Source organism: Stegastes partitus, unplaced genomic scaffold (assembly GCF_000690725.1).
Source record: "Stegastes partitus isolate 25-593 unplaced genomic scaffold, Stegastes_partitus-1.0.2 Scaffold606, whole genome shotgun sequence".
Taxonomy (NCBI): domain Eukaryota; kingdom Metazoa; phylum Chordata; class Actinopteri; family Pomacentridae; genus Stegastes; species Stegastes partitus.
The window spans coordinates 115,457-133,345 of record NW_007578337.1 but is presented as its reverse complement, the minus strand read 5'-3'; the positions used below and the strand labels follow the sequence as shown (position 1 = coordinate 133,345).

Below are 17,889 nucleotides of genomic sequence, written 5' to 3'. Positions count from 1 at the left end.
GTACGTATGGTGGATGTTTTATCTCCTGTGTCATTCTGTCCACTTTCATTTAAATCAGGTCCACTGCACGTTTGGTCAATATCCATTATTTATATTCATTGTGAGTCATATTTTCACCGTCGTGTTTCCTCCTGATCAGACTTTCATGTGGCATGTGGAAGTGAAATGTCTTGTTGCTCCCATTATCTTCAGCTTGACTTCCTCTGTTTGCATTACACGTCTGTTACCCCAAGAGGGAGCTGTTTATTCAAACATTGTCCTTGTTTGTATGTCTGTAATGGTGCAGATTTATGTTGAATCACGCTGTTTATTACTTGCCTGATTTATTTACCTTTTGCATTTGACAACTTTAGTTGTTCAGTTGAAGACAGTTGCTCAAATATATTTATTTTTTTAAAAAACCAGCATGAAGGCAAATTATATAACTGGATGGCTGCAGGGATAAAGGACCTCGTGTGACTTTAAGCTTGAGTTATTCTTAGCCTGTGGCTGGTCGGGACGCTTTATGCAGAGAAGTTTTGACAACATCCTTGTCTCTGCTGCTGCATGTAGATTGTCCACATCCACCCTGCAGGCCCTCCAAATAAGTTTATGAAGTCTTTCGGTGTCACCCGCCCCGAGGCGTTTGCCCCGGCAGCTGCCACCGTGTTCTCCTGAAACATCCACAGCATGGTGCCACATATTTTAAAGGACTCTGCAGGAAAACGAACCGACTCTGGCTTCTCCTGTAGAGAAGGTCCAGTCAAGTTTAACAACTCCAAGCAGTTTCTGGGCTGTTTTTACTCACTGTGGGCTCATTTTTCTCAACATTATAAAGTCCTGCACCGCTTTAGAAACAGCAAAACCAAGAGTAGAAGTAGAGAGAACTCTGAAATGTCTTCTGTTTAGTATAACACAGTTGTAGTGTTATAAATCTTAGAAAGAGGAAAAAAAACCAAAACAAAACAGTAACATATTTTCCTCTGATGGTTTATTCAGCAAATATTTTGTAAAAATGGGATCAGTGTGTACAAAATTTTTCGACGTGCCCACAGGTGTTACAGACACTGGGAATTTTTTTTTTTCCTACTTTTAATTTGTTTCCATGCTTGTCTCCAAAGCCTGTAGTTCAGCTAAAAAGTTTTTGAATTTTTGGAGCTGTGTTGGTTGCAGCAAGGAGCTTCATTCTTTTAGTGCTTTCTTTTTCTTTTTTTTTTCTTTTAACTGAATCCTTTGCAAAAACGTTTATTTTTGGAGAATTTTTTTTTTTTTAATGGGACACAATTTTGATGAAATAATCACGATTTTAACCTTCGATTTGGTAAAGTTTTCTGACAGAACATCATGTCACAGTGAGTGTAGTAGGATCATTAGAAACTTATCAGAAGAATGCTGTTTTCATAGTTTCTGGCTCTGATAAATGGTCTAATTGCGGTGATTTACTTAAAAAGACCTGCCAGCACATTTTGGGGTTCAGAGGGTTAAAATTCAGGCGAGCTTCCAGGTATTTGTTGTTCTGTGCCATTTCCCCCAGAGGAGGAGTAGGAGGCCTGGATCTCCTGAAAGTCCACGAGTTGCTGCAGATGATTCAGATTCACACCCGTCTGCATAACCATCCACCCACCACCCTCTGGTGCACGATTCCCAGGAAGAACTGTTTAGAAACAGCTGTGTGAAAGTTGGCTGGTTCAGCTCGTTTAAAATTACACTTAACAGGTTTCTGCAGTGTTCTAACAATGACATGTCTGCAGTGCAACAAGAGGATGGAAGCGGAATAAAATAAATGAACCGAGAGTTTGACACTAACAATGGGCAGACTGTGATAGGAGACAAATAAATTAAAACGAGTCGCCAGGCTGTTTCTGTCCTGTATAATTTAAAAGTTATAATTAAGTTGAGAAATTATCTTATCAACGCTTCACTGACGTGTTTGTGTTTTCTTCCTCGCAGCGTTTGACGACCATGACAGTGCAATGGACGACCGGGACAGCGACTATCGCAGTGAAACCGGCAACAGACCTCCACGGTTCCACAACACGTCGCAGACAAACTCGTCGGTGCACCAGTACCCGATAGGACGCCGGGTCCAGCACCAGACCCTGTCCAGGGAGTCCGAGTCTGTACAAAGCTATGAGCTAGACTATAGAGAAATGAGGGGACCCAGGTGAATACACACTGACTCATAGAGACACACAAGAAAACACACAACTCTTCGCCCTCGTCACTGCGGCACCACTTAGGAAAAATAATCCTGGTGTCGTCAAGTACGTGTGCAGAGCTCATTACTAACAGGGAATGCACTAAAATAGTATGAAGTAGTAGTAATCAACTACTCTCAACCTTGAATTCTGAAATCATTTGTATTCGTACGTATTTGCTTTTGCTTTAAGGAGTCGGTTTAGCTGTGATTATTTCATTCGACAGCACAAGTGGCTCAGCTTTAGAGAGTCGTGCTCCAGCACATGCAACACATATTTATCTTAATCATACCAATTTAAGTGTATTTATATCCAAACACTTGCTTGTACCAGTTTATAGAATATCAGATGTAGATGTTTTCATCGTCATATAAGCTTTGAAATTGTAATTATAGCCACTTGAAAATGGAATAAGTTACTTTCACATAACTGCATGTTTTGAGCACCATCATGGTATAATAATGAATTTGTGCACACTCTCTAACAGAAACACCTCCTTTCACATTTGTATTCGGCTTTTTCATTTGCTGTTTTAAGTCTTTGCTTGCATGGATGTTTTCTCTGCATGATCTACTGCTTTGATTTATGTCTAATGCTTTTCTCTTTGTTTCCTTTTCTTTTCATCGTTCTCCACTGCTTCCTGCATGGCATTCTTTTTTCTTTTTGCTTGTATTTTTTCTTAATTTATTTTTGAATCCAGGCGATCAAACAGTAAGGGTGGAGTAAGAATAATCCCTGTTGACTCAGGTATGGGTGTGGAGGATTGGGAGAGTAAATATAAAGTGCCTGACTCCGGTGTCTTGGATGATTACTTGGACGCTGAGCAGAAAATGTGGGAGGATGAGGATAAAAGCATCATCTACCGGATTAGTGACGGTTCTTCCAAAGGCAGCAGATTCTATCAGACAGTAGAATGTGATGCGCTGTCCCCAGAGGATACGCAGGAGCTAAATGGCAGAACAAACAGACAGCGGCATGGCTTCAGTAGCGGAGAAGTGCGGTTAGTTTACAGGGAAGCCGGCAGCTTTGAGGATGAATCATCACCTCCTGAAATTGATATAATTCCCTCGGTCAAACAGCTGCGACAGCAGACAGACAGGGAAGGTCTGCTTTACAAGACCAGACTCTGGGCCAAAACAGCTTTGGAAGACACGCTGGAGAGCTACGCAGCTTTTCGTGAGGAGGAAGCTGCTCGGGAAGAATCCGAAAGGATCAGAGGCAGGAGTGAATATGGCTCTGTAGGTTCAGATGAGATGCAATATTCCTTTGGGTCTGAGGAGGAACTGGATGACCTGGCTTTCACTGAAGGGGATGCTAGTTATGAATATGAAAGTTACTACTACCCTGGCAGGTACACGTCAGCTTATGGAGGACAAGGCTTTTCAAGTAAAGGGAGAACAGCTCGTGGACAAGATCCCATGCTCTCTCCTGTAGAGGAGCCGACTGATGAATATGTAGATCCGATGGATGAACTGCAGAGCTTAGTTCACTCAGTGTCTGAATACTTGGCTGTAAAAGAGGAGGAGATCAACAACTATGAATCAATGCCTAAACCAGTTAGAAGAAAACTTCCACCTTTGCCAACTGATGCTAAAGCTGTGCAGCCTGCAGACAGTAGTAGCGGTGAAGTCAAACCTGATGTTAAGGAGGATAGCACCGTTGAACAGGGCATAGCTGGAGTAAAGAATGCGATGAGCTCATTGTTCAGTACAATCACAGGATCAAAGCCAACCCCTGAAGCAGAAACCCCGGTCACAACACCATCCCCCCAACCGCCACAGGCAGAATCTGGTATTTCAAAACTGCTCTCTTTCATCCCTAAACCTTCTACCGAAGCTACGGAAACCTCTGGTGCCACTGCAACAGAACCACCTACCTCCCAAGCACCACCTCAGCCTGAATCCGGCATTTCAAAGCTGCTTTCATTTATTCCCAAAAGTGGTGGTACGTCCCCACCAGTAGCCATAGTTCCTCCTGCATCTCAGGAGCCCACAACAGAGAAAAAGTTTTCCCTCCAGTCTCTTTTGCCATTTCAATCATCTGAAACCAGTCGGCAAGCTGAGGCTGGGCAGACATCAACACATGCTGGCACAGAAGCACAAAGCAGTGCATCCACTGGTGCCCAGCCCACATCTGGGTTTGAAGGCATGTTAGGAAGACTTAGTCCTTTGAGACTTTTTTCCAGTGCACCGCCATCTAGAGAGCCATCCCCTCAGCCATCAGAGCAAAGAAGTGCTTCTGCTGCAAGCAGTGACTCCCAGCAAGGGCCTGTAAGCAGAGTCACAAGCCCTAATAGACAGGGCTCGCAAACAGAGCGACAGCTATCAGGTGACACAAGACCAGGTTCGGGAACCGGATCAGTGGATCTTTTGCCAGATACAGCAAGTGGATCAATTGAGTTTTCCCAAGAAACAGGAAGTGGGTCAGTTGAACTTCTTCCAGAGTCAGAGTCATCTGGTGAGCTGCCTGACATACAGCAAAGAAGAAGTCCCACAATAGCTGAACCAAAACCTGACAGCAGTTCAGAGGAAACCGGATTCTTTAGTCCTTTTAAGAAATCTCTTTCTACGCTCATATCAGCAGCTCCTCCAGAAAATTCCTCACAGAGTGACACCAAGCCCGCAGAGGAGTCTTTTCTGGGAAGCAAACTGAAACTCCCATTTTTCTCCTCAGAAAATGTTTCCACAACAACTCCACCAAAAGCAGAAGGAGGCATGCTATCAGGGATTCTTAAGTTTGCATCTGGTGAAGATGGCAATGCTCCAACAAAAAGTCCATCCCCCACCCCAGCAAGAACTCCCTCTCCAAGTCGTGCTGCACTTCTTGAAAGTGTACCTAAAGGAAACACAGAAACTGGATGGTTTTCAAACCTGTTTAAGGTAGCTCCAAATGAACCTGCCAAAGAACCTGCAAAACCCCAAATAACTCCCACCGTGACGCTAACTAAACCCAGTGGTCAAACTGAGCCACATACTGAACCATTGGTTCCTGAAACTACACAGAGCACTGCTGGCAGCACAGAGCAATTATCTCAGGAGCAACCGTTGTCTGAAAAAGAGTCCGAGCACAAGACAGATGTCCAGCCTGAATCGGATGTCACTTCTAAAGAGCAAGTTCCTCCCAAGTCTGTGGAAGAAGGCAAAGCACAGCCAGAGGCCTCCCAGGGTCAAGGAATTATTTCTGGATTGTTGAAACTAGGACCATCCGAAGGTGCTTCATCTGACAATAAAGTCCAGGGAGGGAATAGTCAGCCCCAGCAGGGCGGTCTGCTCTCAGGCCTGTTTTCATCTCCTTCCCAGTCCTCTCTCCAGACACAACAAAGTTCTACCCCACAGCAGTCAGGAGGACTGCTTTCTGGATTTTTAAAATTTGCCTCTGATATTTCTGCTCCTGCTAATCAGCCATCATCAACATTGCCAGGAGGCCAATCTGGCCAAACGCCCCCTCAACGCCAAGGACAACCTGCTGCTGCACAACCACCAACTGGAGGGCTCTTATCTGGGCTCTTGAAAAAAGCTACAGACACAGTGAGTGGGTCTCCACCAACTCAGTCCAGTCTAGACTTACAACCAGCTGACCATGCAGCAAAAACAGAAGGAGCTGACCAAAACATGAGTCAAGGGACGACTCCTCCCACTCAGTCAGCAGAGATTTTGACTAGATCAGGTTCAACAGAAGCACCTCCTCCTGACAAAGGTCAGCCTGACCAGCAACCAAAACAAAGTGTACCCTCAGATCAGCAACCAAGCCAGCAACAGACGGACCTAACAGCAGAACCTCCAAAAGCAACAGTGCCTCAATCCAGTGGATTGTTTGGGGGTTTGTTGAAACTCACAGAAACTGCATCCCAGCCACCTACACAATCTGCACAACAAAATCAGCAGCCAGGTAATGTGTTGTCTGGACTGTTTAACAAGATTGTAGAGCCTAATCCTACTCCCTCTCAGTCACAATCAGAGCCTGGTGCTCAAGAAACTAACCAAAAACCAGTGCAGCAAGTACCTCCTCAACAAGGAGGCTTTCTCTCTGGCCTGTTTGGAATTGGGGGCCAAGAATCTGCTCCTGCAAACCCTCCCCAGTCCTCACAAAAACCCCCACAGACTGTCCAACCAGGGAACCAGCCTGGTTCACAACCAGGCAACAGACAAAACCTACAACGACAAAACCAAGTCCCTCCACAACAACCCCCCACTGGTCCTGGAGGGATGCTCTCTGGATTATTTAACAAAATTGCAGATGCAGTTGACTCCCCACCAGCTACAGTGGGGAGTCAACCAAGTCAGCAACAGGCCCAGAGACCAGGCCCAAAGACAGCCCAGCCACCACCTAATCAGCAGGGAGGCTTTTTGTCTGGGCTGTTTTCAGGTCCGACTCCTCCAGCTCAGCAGCAGTCACCTGTTGGTCAACGAAACCAGCAGCAATCCCAACAAGGCAACAGACAACCTCTGCGGAGGCAAAACCAGATACCACCACAACCTGCTGCCTCTGCACCAGAGCCACAACAGGGTGGACTATTGTCAGGACTTTTTAATAAATTAGCTGCTAGTGATGCACCACAACAGCCCACCCCACAGACTGGGCCTCAACCTGGCAATAAACCAAACCTTGCTGGACCTGGTCAACCTACTGGTCCACAATCATCCCAAACCACTCAGCAAGGAGGATTCTTGTCTGGTTTATTTGGTCAGGCACCACCTCAGCAGCAGCAGCAGCAACCACAGCAGCAGCAGCAGCGGCAACAACAACCACAAAAACAACAACAACAACAGCCAGGGAAAATGACAAGCCTTCAACAAACAGCTACCCAGCAGCCCAGTCAAAGTGGAGGCTTGCTTTCAGGCATTCTGAAGCTTGCATCTGGTGAGAATGTACCACAGGAGCAACAGCCATCTCAACCTACTCAGGCAAGTCAACCGAAAACAGAACAAACTCCAGCCCAGTCTGAATCAGGGGGATTATTCTCTGGCCTGTTAAACAAAATTTCAGCTTCAGTGGAACAGTCACCATCGCCTGAGGATCAGAAGAACCTCCAAACAACACAGCAACAACAGCAACAACAGCAACTACGTGCAGGACAGGGGCGACCACAGATTCAAAGAACTAAACCAGTAGAAGTGCCTTCCTCCCAAGATGTGGCCAAAGACAAAGATTTAAAAGGTCAGGCTCAAAAAGGCTTTCTCACAAGTCTTTTTAGTGCGTCAGAGGAGCCATCAACAAAGACACAGCAGTCAACCACTCCTCAGCCTGGGAAGGAGGAACCAAAAACCAGCACAAGTAGCACATCTCCTGGTTTGTTATCCAGCATTTTCAAAACAGGTCCCACTGACAGTACTCCTTCTGCTCCTGGAAAGGAAAATGAAAAAGGACTTCTTGATCGTTTACTTCCAAAGAGTAAGGAGGATATCCCTTCAATTACAGTAACACTCACAAATGGTGCCAGTGCAGCTACTCCAATTGTTGATACTGCTAAGGACCCCGGACATTCTCGGGTTTGGAAAGATCCTACAATTTCCCCAACCCAGCAATACCTTGAGGAAATTCAGCGTCTCTTGTATGGGACGGCAGGTGAATATGGTTACAAGGATCTTTTATACAACTTTACAGAGCATGGTGCTATTCCACCAGAGCTGTATGAGCATCAGTGTCTCATAGAAGCTCTACTGTGGCAACAACTCAATGATTATGTCCTGGCTGAAGCCCTTGCCACTCAAGTTCAGGAGCGCTACCAGACCAGTCAAGGGCAAATACCACCCACAGTTAGAACCCCCCAATGGGAGACTCACCTATCATTAAATCCTAAAGAAATGGACATTACTGACTTCAATGTACCCTCACATCCTTGGAGAGATGCTGCTGCTCAGCTTTTTGAGAGCAGAAATCGCTTTCTTGAGCCAGACGAAGATCTTGTTTTGTTTGATATGACTTGCAAGGACAAGAAACCCTGGAGTAGCTGTGACCATTTAAATGACCTGAACGAAGGAAACAAAACACCTTGGATTGTTAGAGGTGATGCCCTAAATCTCTCCATGGAAAAAACAAAGACACGGTTAAGTAGATGTCAGTCACTTACGGAGTGCAGTGTACAGAAATTCACCAAAGTAGTGGAAAAAACAGGTGTGAGTAGTCATATAAAAGATCAAGATTTTGATCTGAAATCAGCGACTGAGTTTTTAAAACGACTTGCCACAAAAAAGGGTCCAGTTGATTTAAGACGTGGTGCTCTAGATTTAAGCCAGTCTGCAGGTGCTACAGGGGATGCAGATGAAGAAATGCTATTTGAGGATTCTGAGTGGTATCAACAATGGCTTTCACTAATGGACCAAGGGATGTGGTGGCCAGCTGAGGTTGGAGACTGTGGATATTATGTTTATACAGATGAGGAATACATTTATTCTCTTTTAACTGACAGGGCTGGTAGCCATCTCTATGCCTGTGCTGCACCAGAGGATGTACAAGCTCTAGAAAATATCACAGAAAATATTGCTAATATTCTGAAACAAAAAGAAGCAGATAAAGTGACACTTTGTGGTTTTAAAATCCCCCTCTGCAATGAAAATAAAAGCTTCTGGATTCCAGGTCAGCAACTGAATAAATGTGCGCTTTCAGATGTACCTGTGGACCTAACTTCTGCCCTGAAAAAAGGTGAAAAAATAATGAACATGAATTTGGAAAGCTTTTCTCAAATGTTTCAGGAATCTATATCTTCTCAAGCAGAGCAACCTGTGGACTTCAGTGTGTACAAGCTCAAAAAGATCAAGATGGAGTCAGTCCAAAATACCAACAGCTGCCAAGAAGAGCCAATGGAGGCAGCTGATCTTACTTTAAAGTCACAAAAAGGGGGTCGTGGAGGGCCTTACTGGATCAATCAGGGGGTACCTGATGTGGTTGCACCCTCAGCCCCTGCACGCTCAGCTGTACATTCTCCTCGGTCTTACTCAGCACAAATCTCTCCAAGCAGACGCAGCCCAATTCCTGAAATTAGGATTGGACATGTAGATGATATACCTGCAGACCAACTGAGACAAAAGTCAAGCTCTGTATTTTCAGCTGTTGGCGGACTGCCTCCTAAGACTAATGCAAGTAAAGTTGAACCACCTCCTACCCCAACGTCACTGTCTAGCAGGGTTTCAGAGACTTCAAAAAGTCCTGCTGGAACCCCATCAGCTTCAAAGATACCAGGACCTGTACAGTCAGGAAGGAAACTGCCTACACCACCTACTGTTAAAACAGGGGACAGCTCTGCAGCTATTTCAACACAGGCAACTTCTATAAGGAGTTTTACCACCACAACTACCTCAGCTGTGCCTTCTGTTTCCCCACAGAGGCCCCAGCTTGCGAGGCAGCCATCTCAGGCAGACAAACCCAGAGTTTTATCACAAGCAAATACAACCACTGTCGCAGGGATGTGTGATGTAAGCAAAGTGAGCAGTACTTCAGCAGTGGACCAAACGTCCTCCCCGTCTCAAAAGCAGCCACAGAAAACCTCTCAGGATTTTAAACCACAGTTGCATATACTGAATGACAGTTCAGCTTCATATAGTGAAGCATACCTTTACAACAGAAATCAGAAATCATTTGTCACACCTGTTGGCTCTCAAGCAGGCAATAAAGTCCTTGATTTTTCTGCCACAGTGGCTAAAAACATAAAACAAAAAGAAGAAACAGAAGTCAAAGTAGAATCTACACAAAAAATTGAAGTTGTGGACTTTACAAAGTACAAGTTGAAAAAATTCAAAGAGAAGAAGCAGCTTGATACTGTGGAAAACATGGACTTGACTGACCAGACCAGCCCAAATGCTGTGGATCTCACCAAACAAACTGAGGAAGATGAAGTAGAATGGCCAAAATCTGAATATCCAACTGTAAGCACATTACAGGAAAGTCTGACAGTTTCTCAGCACGAGCCAGCTGATCAGCACAACAAATCAGAGAGACGACTGTCCAGGCCAGAAATTAGAATTAGCCATGTGTCTTCTTCAGTCCAGAACCAAAGACTACCAGCCTCCCACAGCACCCCTATAACAATGGAGACAAACCAAACTGATCCTAAAGCCTCTGGCAAAGTTGCCATAAGCATTTCCCCCAAGCTGCCACGTACACCTGATGAATTATCAAAGAGTTCAGATACTAATCTAACATTATCACCAAAAACAAGCTCTTCAGACAATCATGTTTCCAGTAAAGCCTCAAGCCATGATGGAGGTCTCAAACAAACTGCAAAATCGGAACCAATGCAGTCTGCACCTACCTCGCCACTGGTAAGCCCTGTTATGAGAAAACAAGTGGACACTCAGCGACAGCAACTGAGTTGTTCCTCCAGTGTACAGCTGCAGATGCAGCAAAGCCCACCAATTGTTGCAATTGGTTTTACACAGCAGACCTCTGTTACCAGTAACAGAACAATATCTACACCACTTTCATACCAGTCTTATGGAAATGCTCAACAATATCAGAATCCCACTGCACCAGCAAATTCAGTTAAAGCTGCATTAGATATGTCTGCAAAGATGACAACCAAGCAAGCAGTCGTGCCATCAAAGGATGTTGTCTGTGAGGCACTGTCACTGACGAGGAGAAAACCGTTACCTTCTGTAGAGACGGGCACAAGTCTTAGACGTCAAGAATCCCTTGACTTGTCATACAGACCAAAGTCACCAGAGCCTCAGGAACAGACCGCAGAGCATATTAATTCACTTCCCACTCAGGAGGATCTCTCTCATACTATTACAGGGAATCAGACAATATGTTCTGGTAGGAAAGAAGTGATTCCATCTGGTAATTGGAAGGTGTCGTTACCCAGGCAGCAGTCTCTTCAGTCTACTGAATCTCTTGAAATTTGTAAACCACCCTGGCAAGCCACTGCACCAGCCAATTCAGTCAAAGCCACACTAGACATGACTTCTAAATCTTCTGTCAAATTGAAGGAGGTGGCTGTAGAAGTGAGAACAAATGTTGAAGCTATACCACTAATGAGAGGCAAGCCAAGTGCCCGTGAACTTGCACGAAAAAATTCTGTTGGAATACCGCTAGTTGTAGATATCCCTTCTGAAACACCTCTTGGTGTCACATTGGAAAAAAGACTTGAAAATGAGTCCACTCAAAATCAAGCGGTTTCTGTTGATAGGACAAGGATAGCAGCAGTTTCAAGTACTGTTTCTGTTTGTATACCCCTTGTTCAGCCAACACCAATGGAATCAAGACGCCAAATGCAACCTCAAGTTGTGATCCCTGTGCAAAAACAGTCAACCCTGGATAGAAACGTTGTCCCTGTTGTGCAACAATCACTTCCCAGCTACATGACAGTGCAAGGCTCCAATATAAGGCACACCAGTGGTGTGACTCACTCTATTACCCAACTGCATTCAGCCTCCACTGCTCCAGCAAACTCTGTCAAAGGCACTTTGGATATGTCAACAAAGGCATGTAAATCAGATGTGGTGGCAAGCAATTCAGATCCAGTATCACTGGTTAGAACAAAACCATCAAGCTATGCATACTCTCGAAGAGATTCTGTTGGTGTCCCACTTATTGTGGAAACGCACCCGTACCAGCACCAACCCAAAAGGCAACAGATCGTCGTAGAATCACAGCAACAAGAATTTGTGCACAGTGGACCTCAGGAAACATCCGCACCTGCTAATTCCATCAGAGGTTTCCTAGACATGTCTCCCAAACCGCAGCAGAAGCAATCTGAAATAGCTCCTGTAACCTCTCCTGGTGGAATTTTGCCACTGGTCAGAAACAAGACAACTGTAACCATGAATGGTTCTGTTGGTGTACCGCTCATAGTTGAGCAAGCTGCACATCAACCAGGGAGACAAGTGTTGAGTGGAGTCAACACAACTGAGACACTACATAGACAGATATCTACCTACCACTGTAATGAGGTCTTTTCTGGATCAAAAACCACCTACAAGGACACACAGCAACCAAATAAACCAGTGGACTTCTCTGCAAAAGAGAGCCTAAATACAACTATTCTTTTAAATAATTACATTGAACCAAAAGATGGAGAGCCCATGAACTTCACAAATGTTAAAGCAAAGAAAGAGATGTTTGAAAAAGAGCAAACTGGAAGTCAGATTGAAAAGAAGACTTCTGTGGGCATCATGGACCTAACTGTGGATGTTCAAAACAAAACCCCAATTGTCTGCCATCAAGATGCAAAGGATCTGTCCTCTCCTAACGCTTCCTCCCTGTCTCAAAACAGTATGTACTGTCAGCAAGGTTATATAGCTGCAGACACTGCCAAGGAGGTCAAAGAAAGTACTGCATTTTCTCAAACTCAGAAGTTATCACAATATGGAGAATACGTAACTGATAACCAGATCACCATCCAACCTGGAGTACATGGGGGATGGCAGTCAGGGACAGTGTTAAACTCTGCACAGGTCAATGCTTCACTTCCATCTTTGCCGCCTGTTCACAGGATGATACAGCATCCTCAGAACTTTGTTCCCCAGGCTATGCAAGTCAGTGCATATCACCAGAATAGTAGTGTAAATGTTGAATCAAAGAAGCCTGATCAACTCAACTCAACACAACACTCAGTTCAGCAGCAGCAATACCAATATCCTAGTATGGAAATGAGCTGGAATTCATCCATTGCAAGCTCTCAGCCAAAGGCTCTAAAGTTGCAAAGACAGGATACAAGTGTTCAGCATGACATGACCACTAGACCCAAAATTCTTATTAAGCAGGCAACTGTGGACAGCTGCGGGAGTATTGAGGAGCATCTTTCAGAAACTGGAACAGTGACAAGCAGTGCACAACCATTTTCTATCCAGCAACTGTATGATAGATCCCAAACAGCTCCTACTGCACTGTCTTTGAATGCTCAGTCAGTTACTCATCAAGCACAAGACAGATTCCGAACTGATCCTTCTCTACAGTCTTCATATGCACAGCCTTTGCAGAGGAGTGCAGATTATTATGCAAAAGGTCCTCTTCAACTCTCAAAACAACCTGATCTAAGCCAAAGCAATGTCCCTGCCCGGCAATATTACACACCGACTGTACCTTCTAGTACCATGGCTTCAGTTCAGCGTGTACCTGCAGTTATATCACAACCCACCATTAAACATGACCCTGTGCCTGTACAACAAGTCAGGACTAGTTCTCCGAACCAGGGTGGCGTTGGAGCTGAATTGCAAGGACCAGAGGTATCTTTGACACCAGCAGGATCTGCCCCTGTCAAGAGTTTGATTTCATTATTTAGTGGTTCACAACCCTCTGTCAGTACAAAACCAGTTGCTGTTATGTCGCACCACACTCAAATTGGTACACCTGTGGACCATAGGACACAAGCTACTTCAACACAAATGCCTGCTGCTAGCCAATATGCAGTTCACGCTGAAGAGAAAATCACCCCAGTGACCCCAGCTATTAAAATGCCAGAGAAAATCGCTTTAAGCCCACAAATTCCTGATGTGTCAAGTGTTCTGCCGTGTACACCGGCACAAGATGACTATGATGTGTCACAAAGGAAAGACATTCTTAAATCTCCAACTGTGCAAACAGAATCCATTACTGAATCTTGTCCAGTAACACTGGATGGTAAAGTAGCTGCTCCCTTGTCATCTGAATTATCCAAAGATCAAGCTCTAACCATCCAGACAGAACTGGCTCAAAGATCATCACTAATTACAGAATCACAACACAGAGAAAAAGGTTCCGTTTTAACTGATTTGAGCCCCCAAGCATCACCTGTTTCGTCTGTGGTCACTACTTCTGATGAGTCGCCAGTGTATGCTGCAACATCTCTACCTCAAGTTGATCAGCAACAACAGCCAGCACTAAATGCAAGCCCAGGAAGAGAAATGAAAGGGGAAGATTTGTCTCTTCCTGAAACTTCACCAACTAAACTACCAGATACCACACCACCCAAAGGAATTCAAGGTAGTGGTGGTTCAGCAGAACTTTCAAAAACATTGTCAGAGGATACATCAAAAGCAATTACAGAAGAGGCTTCTGCCATCACAGATAAAATTGCTGTATCCACTGAGCCTGTTAATGCTAGCACTGGATTCGGTGAGATTTCTTCTGTGACGAACATATCATCGGAAAAAATTATCCAACCAAGGTCAATCTACATTGGTATTAGTTCTTCAGCAACATCTCTTGATGGTGCAGAAATTGAATCAGGAGGACAGAGACCGTATGTTAGACTGCCCCATATTTTTGTCTCAGCAGCGAGTTCACCAGAAGATGAGACAAACGAACATGCATTAAACGAATGTAACAAGCCTGAACTTCCAAAGGTCAGTGTTTCAGAAGATACGACCCCCATTGCAGTAGCACCTTCAGAATGTAAGGATGCTGCACCTGATATTGTTGCACAGTCTGATGTACCTCAGGAGGCTAGTGCTACAGAAATCAGTAGCACAGAGGCATCTATTGAATCAGAGCAAGCCAAGACTGACTTACCAGACATGTCAATTACACTGACAACAGCAGATCACGCACGTGCAGATGAACAAGACTCGCAGCAGATCCCGATTGAGAAAAGCTCAACTATAGAGGCTACCCTGCCAGACGTTGAAGTGAAATCAGAGACTACTCAGGCTTCTGAGCCACTACCTGAACTGTCCGAGGACACCAAACCAGCAGCTCCAGACATTGCTCCACTTGAAGTAGTTAAGCCTCTCAGTGACCTGGCTGGTGAGGTTGAAAACACAACTTCAGATGTCAAACCACCAAAGCACGATGTACAACTTGAAGCCCACAAGGATGAAAGCACACCTTCAGATGTTGTACTCCCAGAAGAAGCTAAGTGTCAGGACAATTTGTCACTGAAAGAAGTAGCTTCTGCTGCAGAAGTAAAATCACCTGAAGGAGTCCAACAGCTTCAAGACAAAACTGAAATGGATGCCACCTTATCAAAACCCGAGCCCAGTCCTGTCAGCCCTCCCACAGAGGAAACCACAGTCTCCAAGGAGGATAGTTCAGCTGAAAAGGTTGAAGAGCATACTGAGCAGCCCAATGAACAACAAGGAAAGGGCTTATTTTCTATGTTTAGTGGCTCCTCTGCAACCCCACAGCAGAGTGGCCCCCAAACTGGAATGTCAATACTTGGTGGCATTCTTCCTGGCTCAACTACCAAAGACACTCCTGGGTCAGGGTTACTCTCAATGTTTGGTGGGTCAAATGCACCATCTTCACCTGGATCCAAAGAAACACCACCACCACCACAAACCCAACAAGAGCCCCAGGGAAAAGGCTTATTCTCTATGTTTGGTGGATCCAGTAGTCAGCCACCACCTGGTCCAAGAGGCCCAACTGTGGGAGGTGTGCGACCCAGAGGTCCTCCACCAAAAGAACCTCCAGGAAAAGGTCTGTTTTCCATGTTTGGTGGATCTGCACCTCAGCAGCCACCCAGTCCCAGAGGTCCTCCTGGGGGTGGTCCCCCACCAAGAGGACCTTCCACTGGATCTTCTATATTTGGTGGCATTCTCTCGAGTTCCACTGCACCTAAAGAAGCCCCCGGTGCAGGTTTATTTTCCAAGTTTGGTGGTCTTAGTGGCCAGCCCCAAGCCGGACCCAGAGCACGACCACCGGGTCCAACAGTTGCACCGCCAGGACCTGGCAGTTCAGAGACCTCAGGGAAAGGACTTTTCTCCATGTTTGGTGGACAAACCCAGCAACCACCAGAAGCACATCCCACAGCTTCTAAACCACCTGAGTCAGAGGGTGGTTTCAAAGTATCTTCTGTGTTTTCACTTGGTGGGAGCTCTGATAGTAACAAACCTAAATCTGGGTTTGGTCTATTTGGAATGTCTTTCATGGAGGAAACCAAAACAGAGCCTGAAATAACTGTTCCTGTCAAGGAGGAGATTGACTCTGAGCAGGTGAAACCCCCAGACACAAAAGATCTTTCAGAAGAAGTAAAAGACGGCCATGTTGAGACCTCAGACAATGTACCCTCTGAGCCTGTTTCGACATCCTCAGGTAAAATGGAACCTCAAGTAGAGCAGCCATGCCAAGATGTTCAAGAAGCACATTTAGACACCGAAAAGGAGTCAGTGGATGTTGAGAAAAAGGTTTCTGAATCAGAAACTGGTGATAAAACCGATATAGTTGGCATCAAAAGCCAGTCAGAAAAAGAGGACACTTTGCAAATCCCAGAGAGTGTTGTAGATGATAAAACCACAAGTTCAGATATGGTTGAGCCGGAACATGTAAAAGCTGCCATTGATGGGGAGGTGGTAATTTCAGAGACAGACAAACAAACTGAGGCACAACTGAAAGCTGGTGGTGAAGAACAAACTGCAGTTGCCGATTTGGCGAAATCACCTGATGAGGCTTTGAAAGTTTCTGGTGAAGAGCAAATTTCAGTTGCAGATGTTGAAAAATCAGCTGAGGAGGTTTTGAAGGTTGCTGGTGAAGAACAAACTGCAGTTACAGATGTGGGAAAATCATCTGAAGAGGCTTTGAAAGTTGCTGGTGAAGAACAAACTGCGTTTGCAGATGTTGAAAAATCATCGGAGGAGGCTTTGAAAGTTGTTGGTGAAGAACAAACAGCAATTTCAGGTGTGGAAAAATCACCTGAGGAGGTATTGAAAGCTGCTGGTGAGGAACAAACTGCAGATGCAGAAAAATCACCTGAAGAGGCTTTGAAAGTTGCAGTTGAAGATGTAGAAACAATAGCAAAGGAACCAATTAAAGTTGTTGATGATGAACAAGCAGCTGCTGCAGATGTCAATAAAGCTTCTAAAGATGAAACTGTAGCTGAAACAGGGATAAAAATAACAGAGATTTCTACTACAGAAACTGTGGTGAATGCAGGAACTGCAATTCCGGAATCAGAAAAACCTACTGGAGAAGACTTGAAAGTTACATCTGAGGAGACTGCAAAGGAGCGAACTGTCACATCTGAGGAGACTGCAAATGAGCCAACAGAGGCAAAATTAGAGGTTGGGGAAACTGTAACAGAATCTGCACAGAAATTGGAGAAAACATCCGAAAGTAATACTTCTGTTGCAGTGGTTTCATCCATTAATGAAGAAAAGACTGATGGTGCCAACTCAATGGCACCAGCTGGTCCTCCACCACAGCAACAGCCCAGACCAGGCATGGTCAGGCCTCCTGGCCCACCAGGACAAGCAATGGGGCCACCAAGAATGGGAGGGCCACGAATGGGACCCCCAAGAATGGCTGGTCCAAGAATGGCCGGTCCAAGAATGGCCGGTCCAAGACAGCCAAGACCACAGAAGGCCCCGGAACCAGCTCCATTTTCTGGCTTTATGTCTATGTTTTCTACTCCAAGCGCGCAAACTAAAGCACCAACTGTTGGCGGATTTTTTTCAAGTTCACCTGGTTCACTGTTTGGATCATCACCTGCTCCTCGTCAGCCACAGCAGCAACAACAACAACAGAAAAGCTCATTTTTTGGCCTTCCAAGCAGCATTGGTACAGAATCTCTTACCAGTGACCTATTGGGTATGTTTAAAGGTCCTGAGACAACAAAACCTGAGGAACCTCAACAGTCTGCCACAGAGTCTGAACACGGGGATCCTGCTGCAAATGTGACAGAATCTGAAAACACAGAAAAGACAAGAACAGAGTCTATAGGTGAAGATGGACATGTGAAAAGCACTGAGGATGCTGAAATTCCAGAGAAGGGTTTAGTGGAAGAGGCAGAACGAAAAGACAAAACAGAGGCAGAAGAAAATTCTCTCACTGAATCTACAGTAAAGAAAGAAGCAGAGGATGA

General features: G+C 45.1%; 1 protein-coding gene across 1 annotated transcript in view; it reads left to right on the top strand.

Annotated features, from left to right (window-relative positions):
* LOC103362826 (protein unc-13 homolog B-like) overlaps nucleotides 1–17,889 on the top strand; it is a gene marked incomplete at its 3' end in the record, with an annotated part of 222,157 nt that overhangs the window by 101,768 nt on the left and 102,500 nt on the right. Inside the window, exon 8 of the mRNA XM_008289320.1 lies at nucleotides 1,930–2,143. Within this exon, the coding sequence (XP_008287542.1) occupies nucleotides 1,930–2,143 (214 nt within the window). The remainder of the gene's footprint in view (nucleotides 1–1,929; nucleotides 2,144–17,889) is intronic.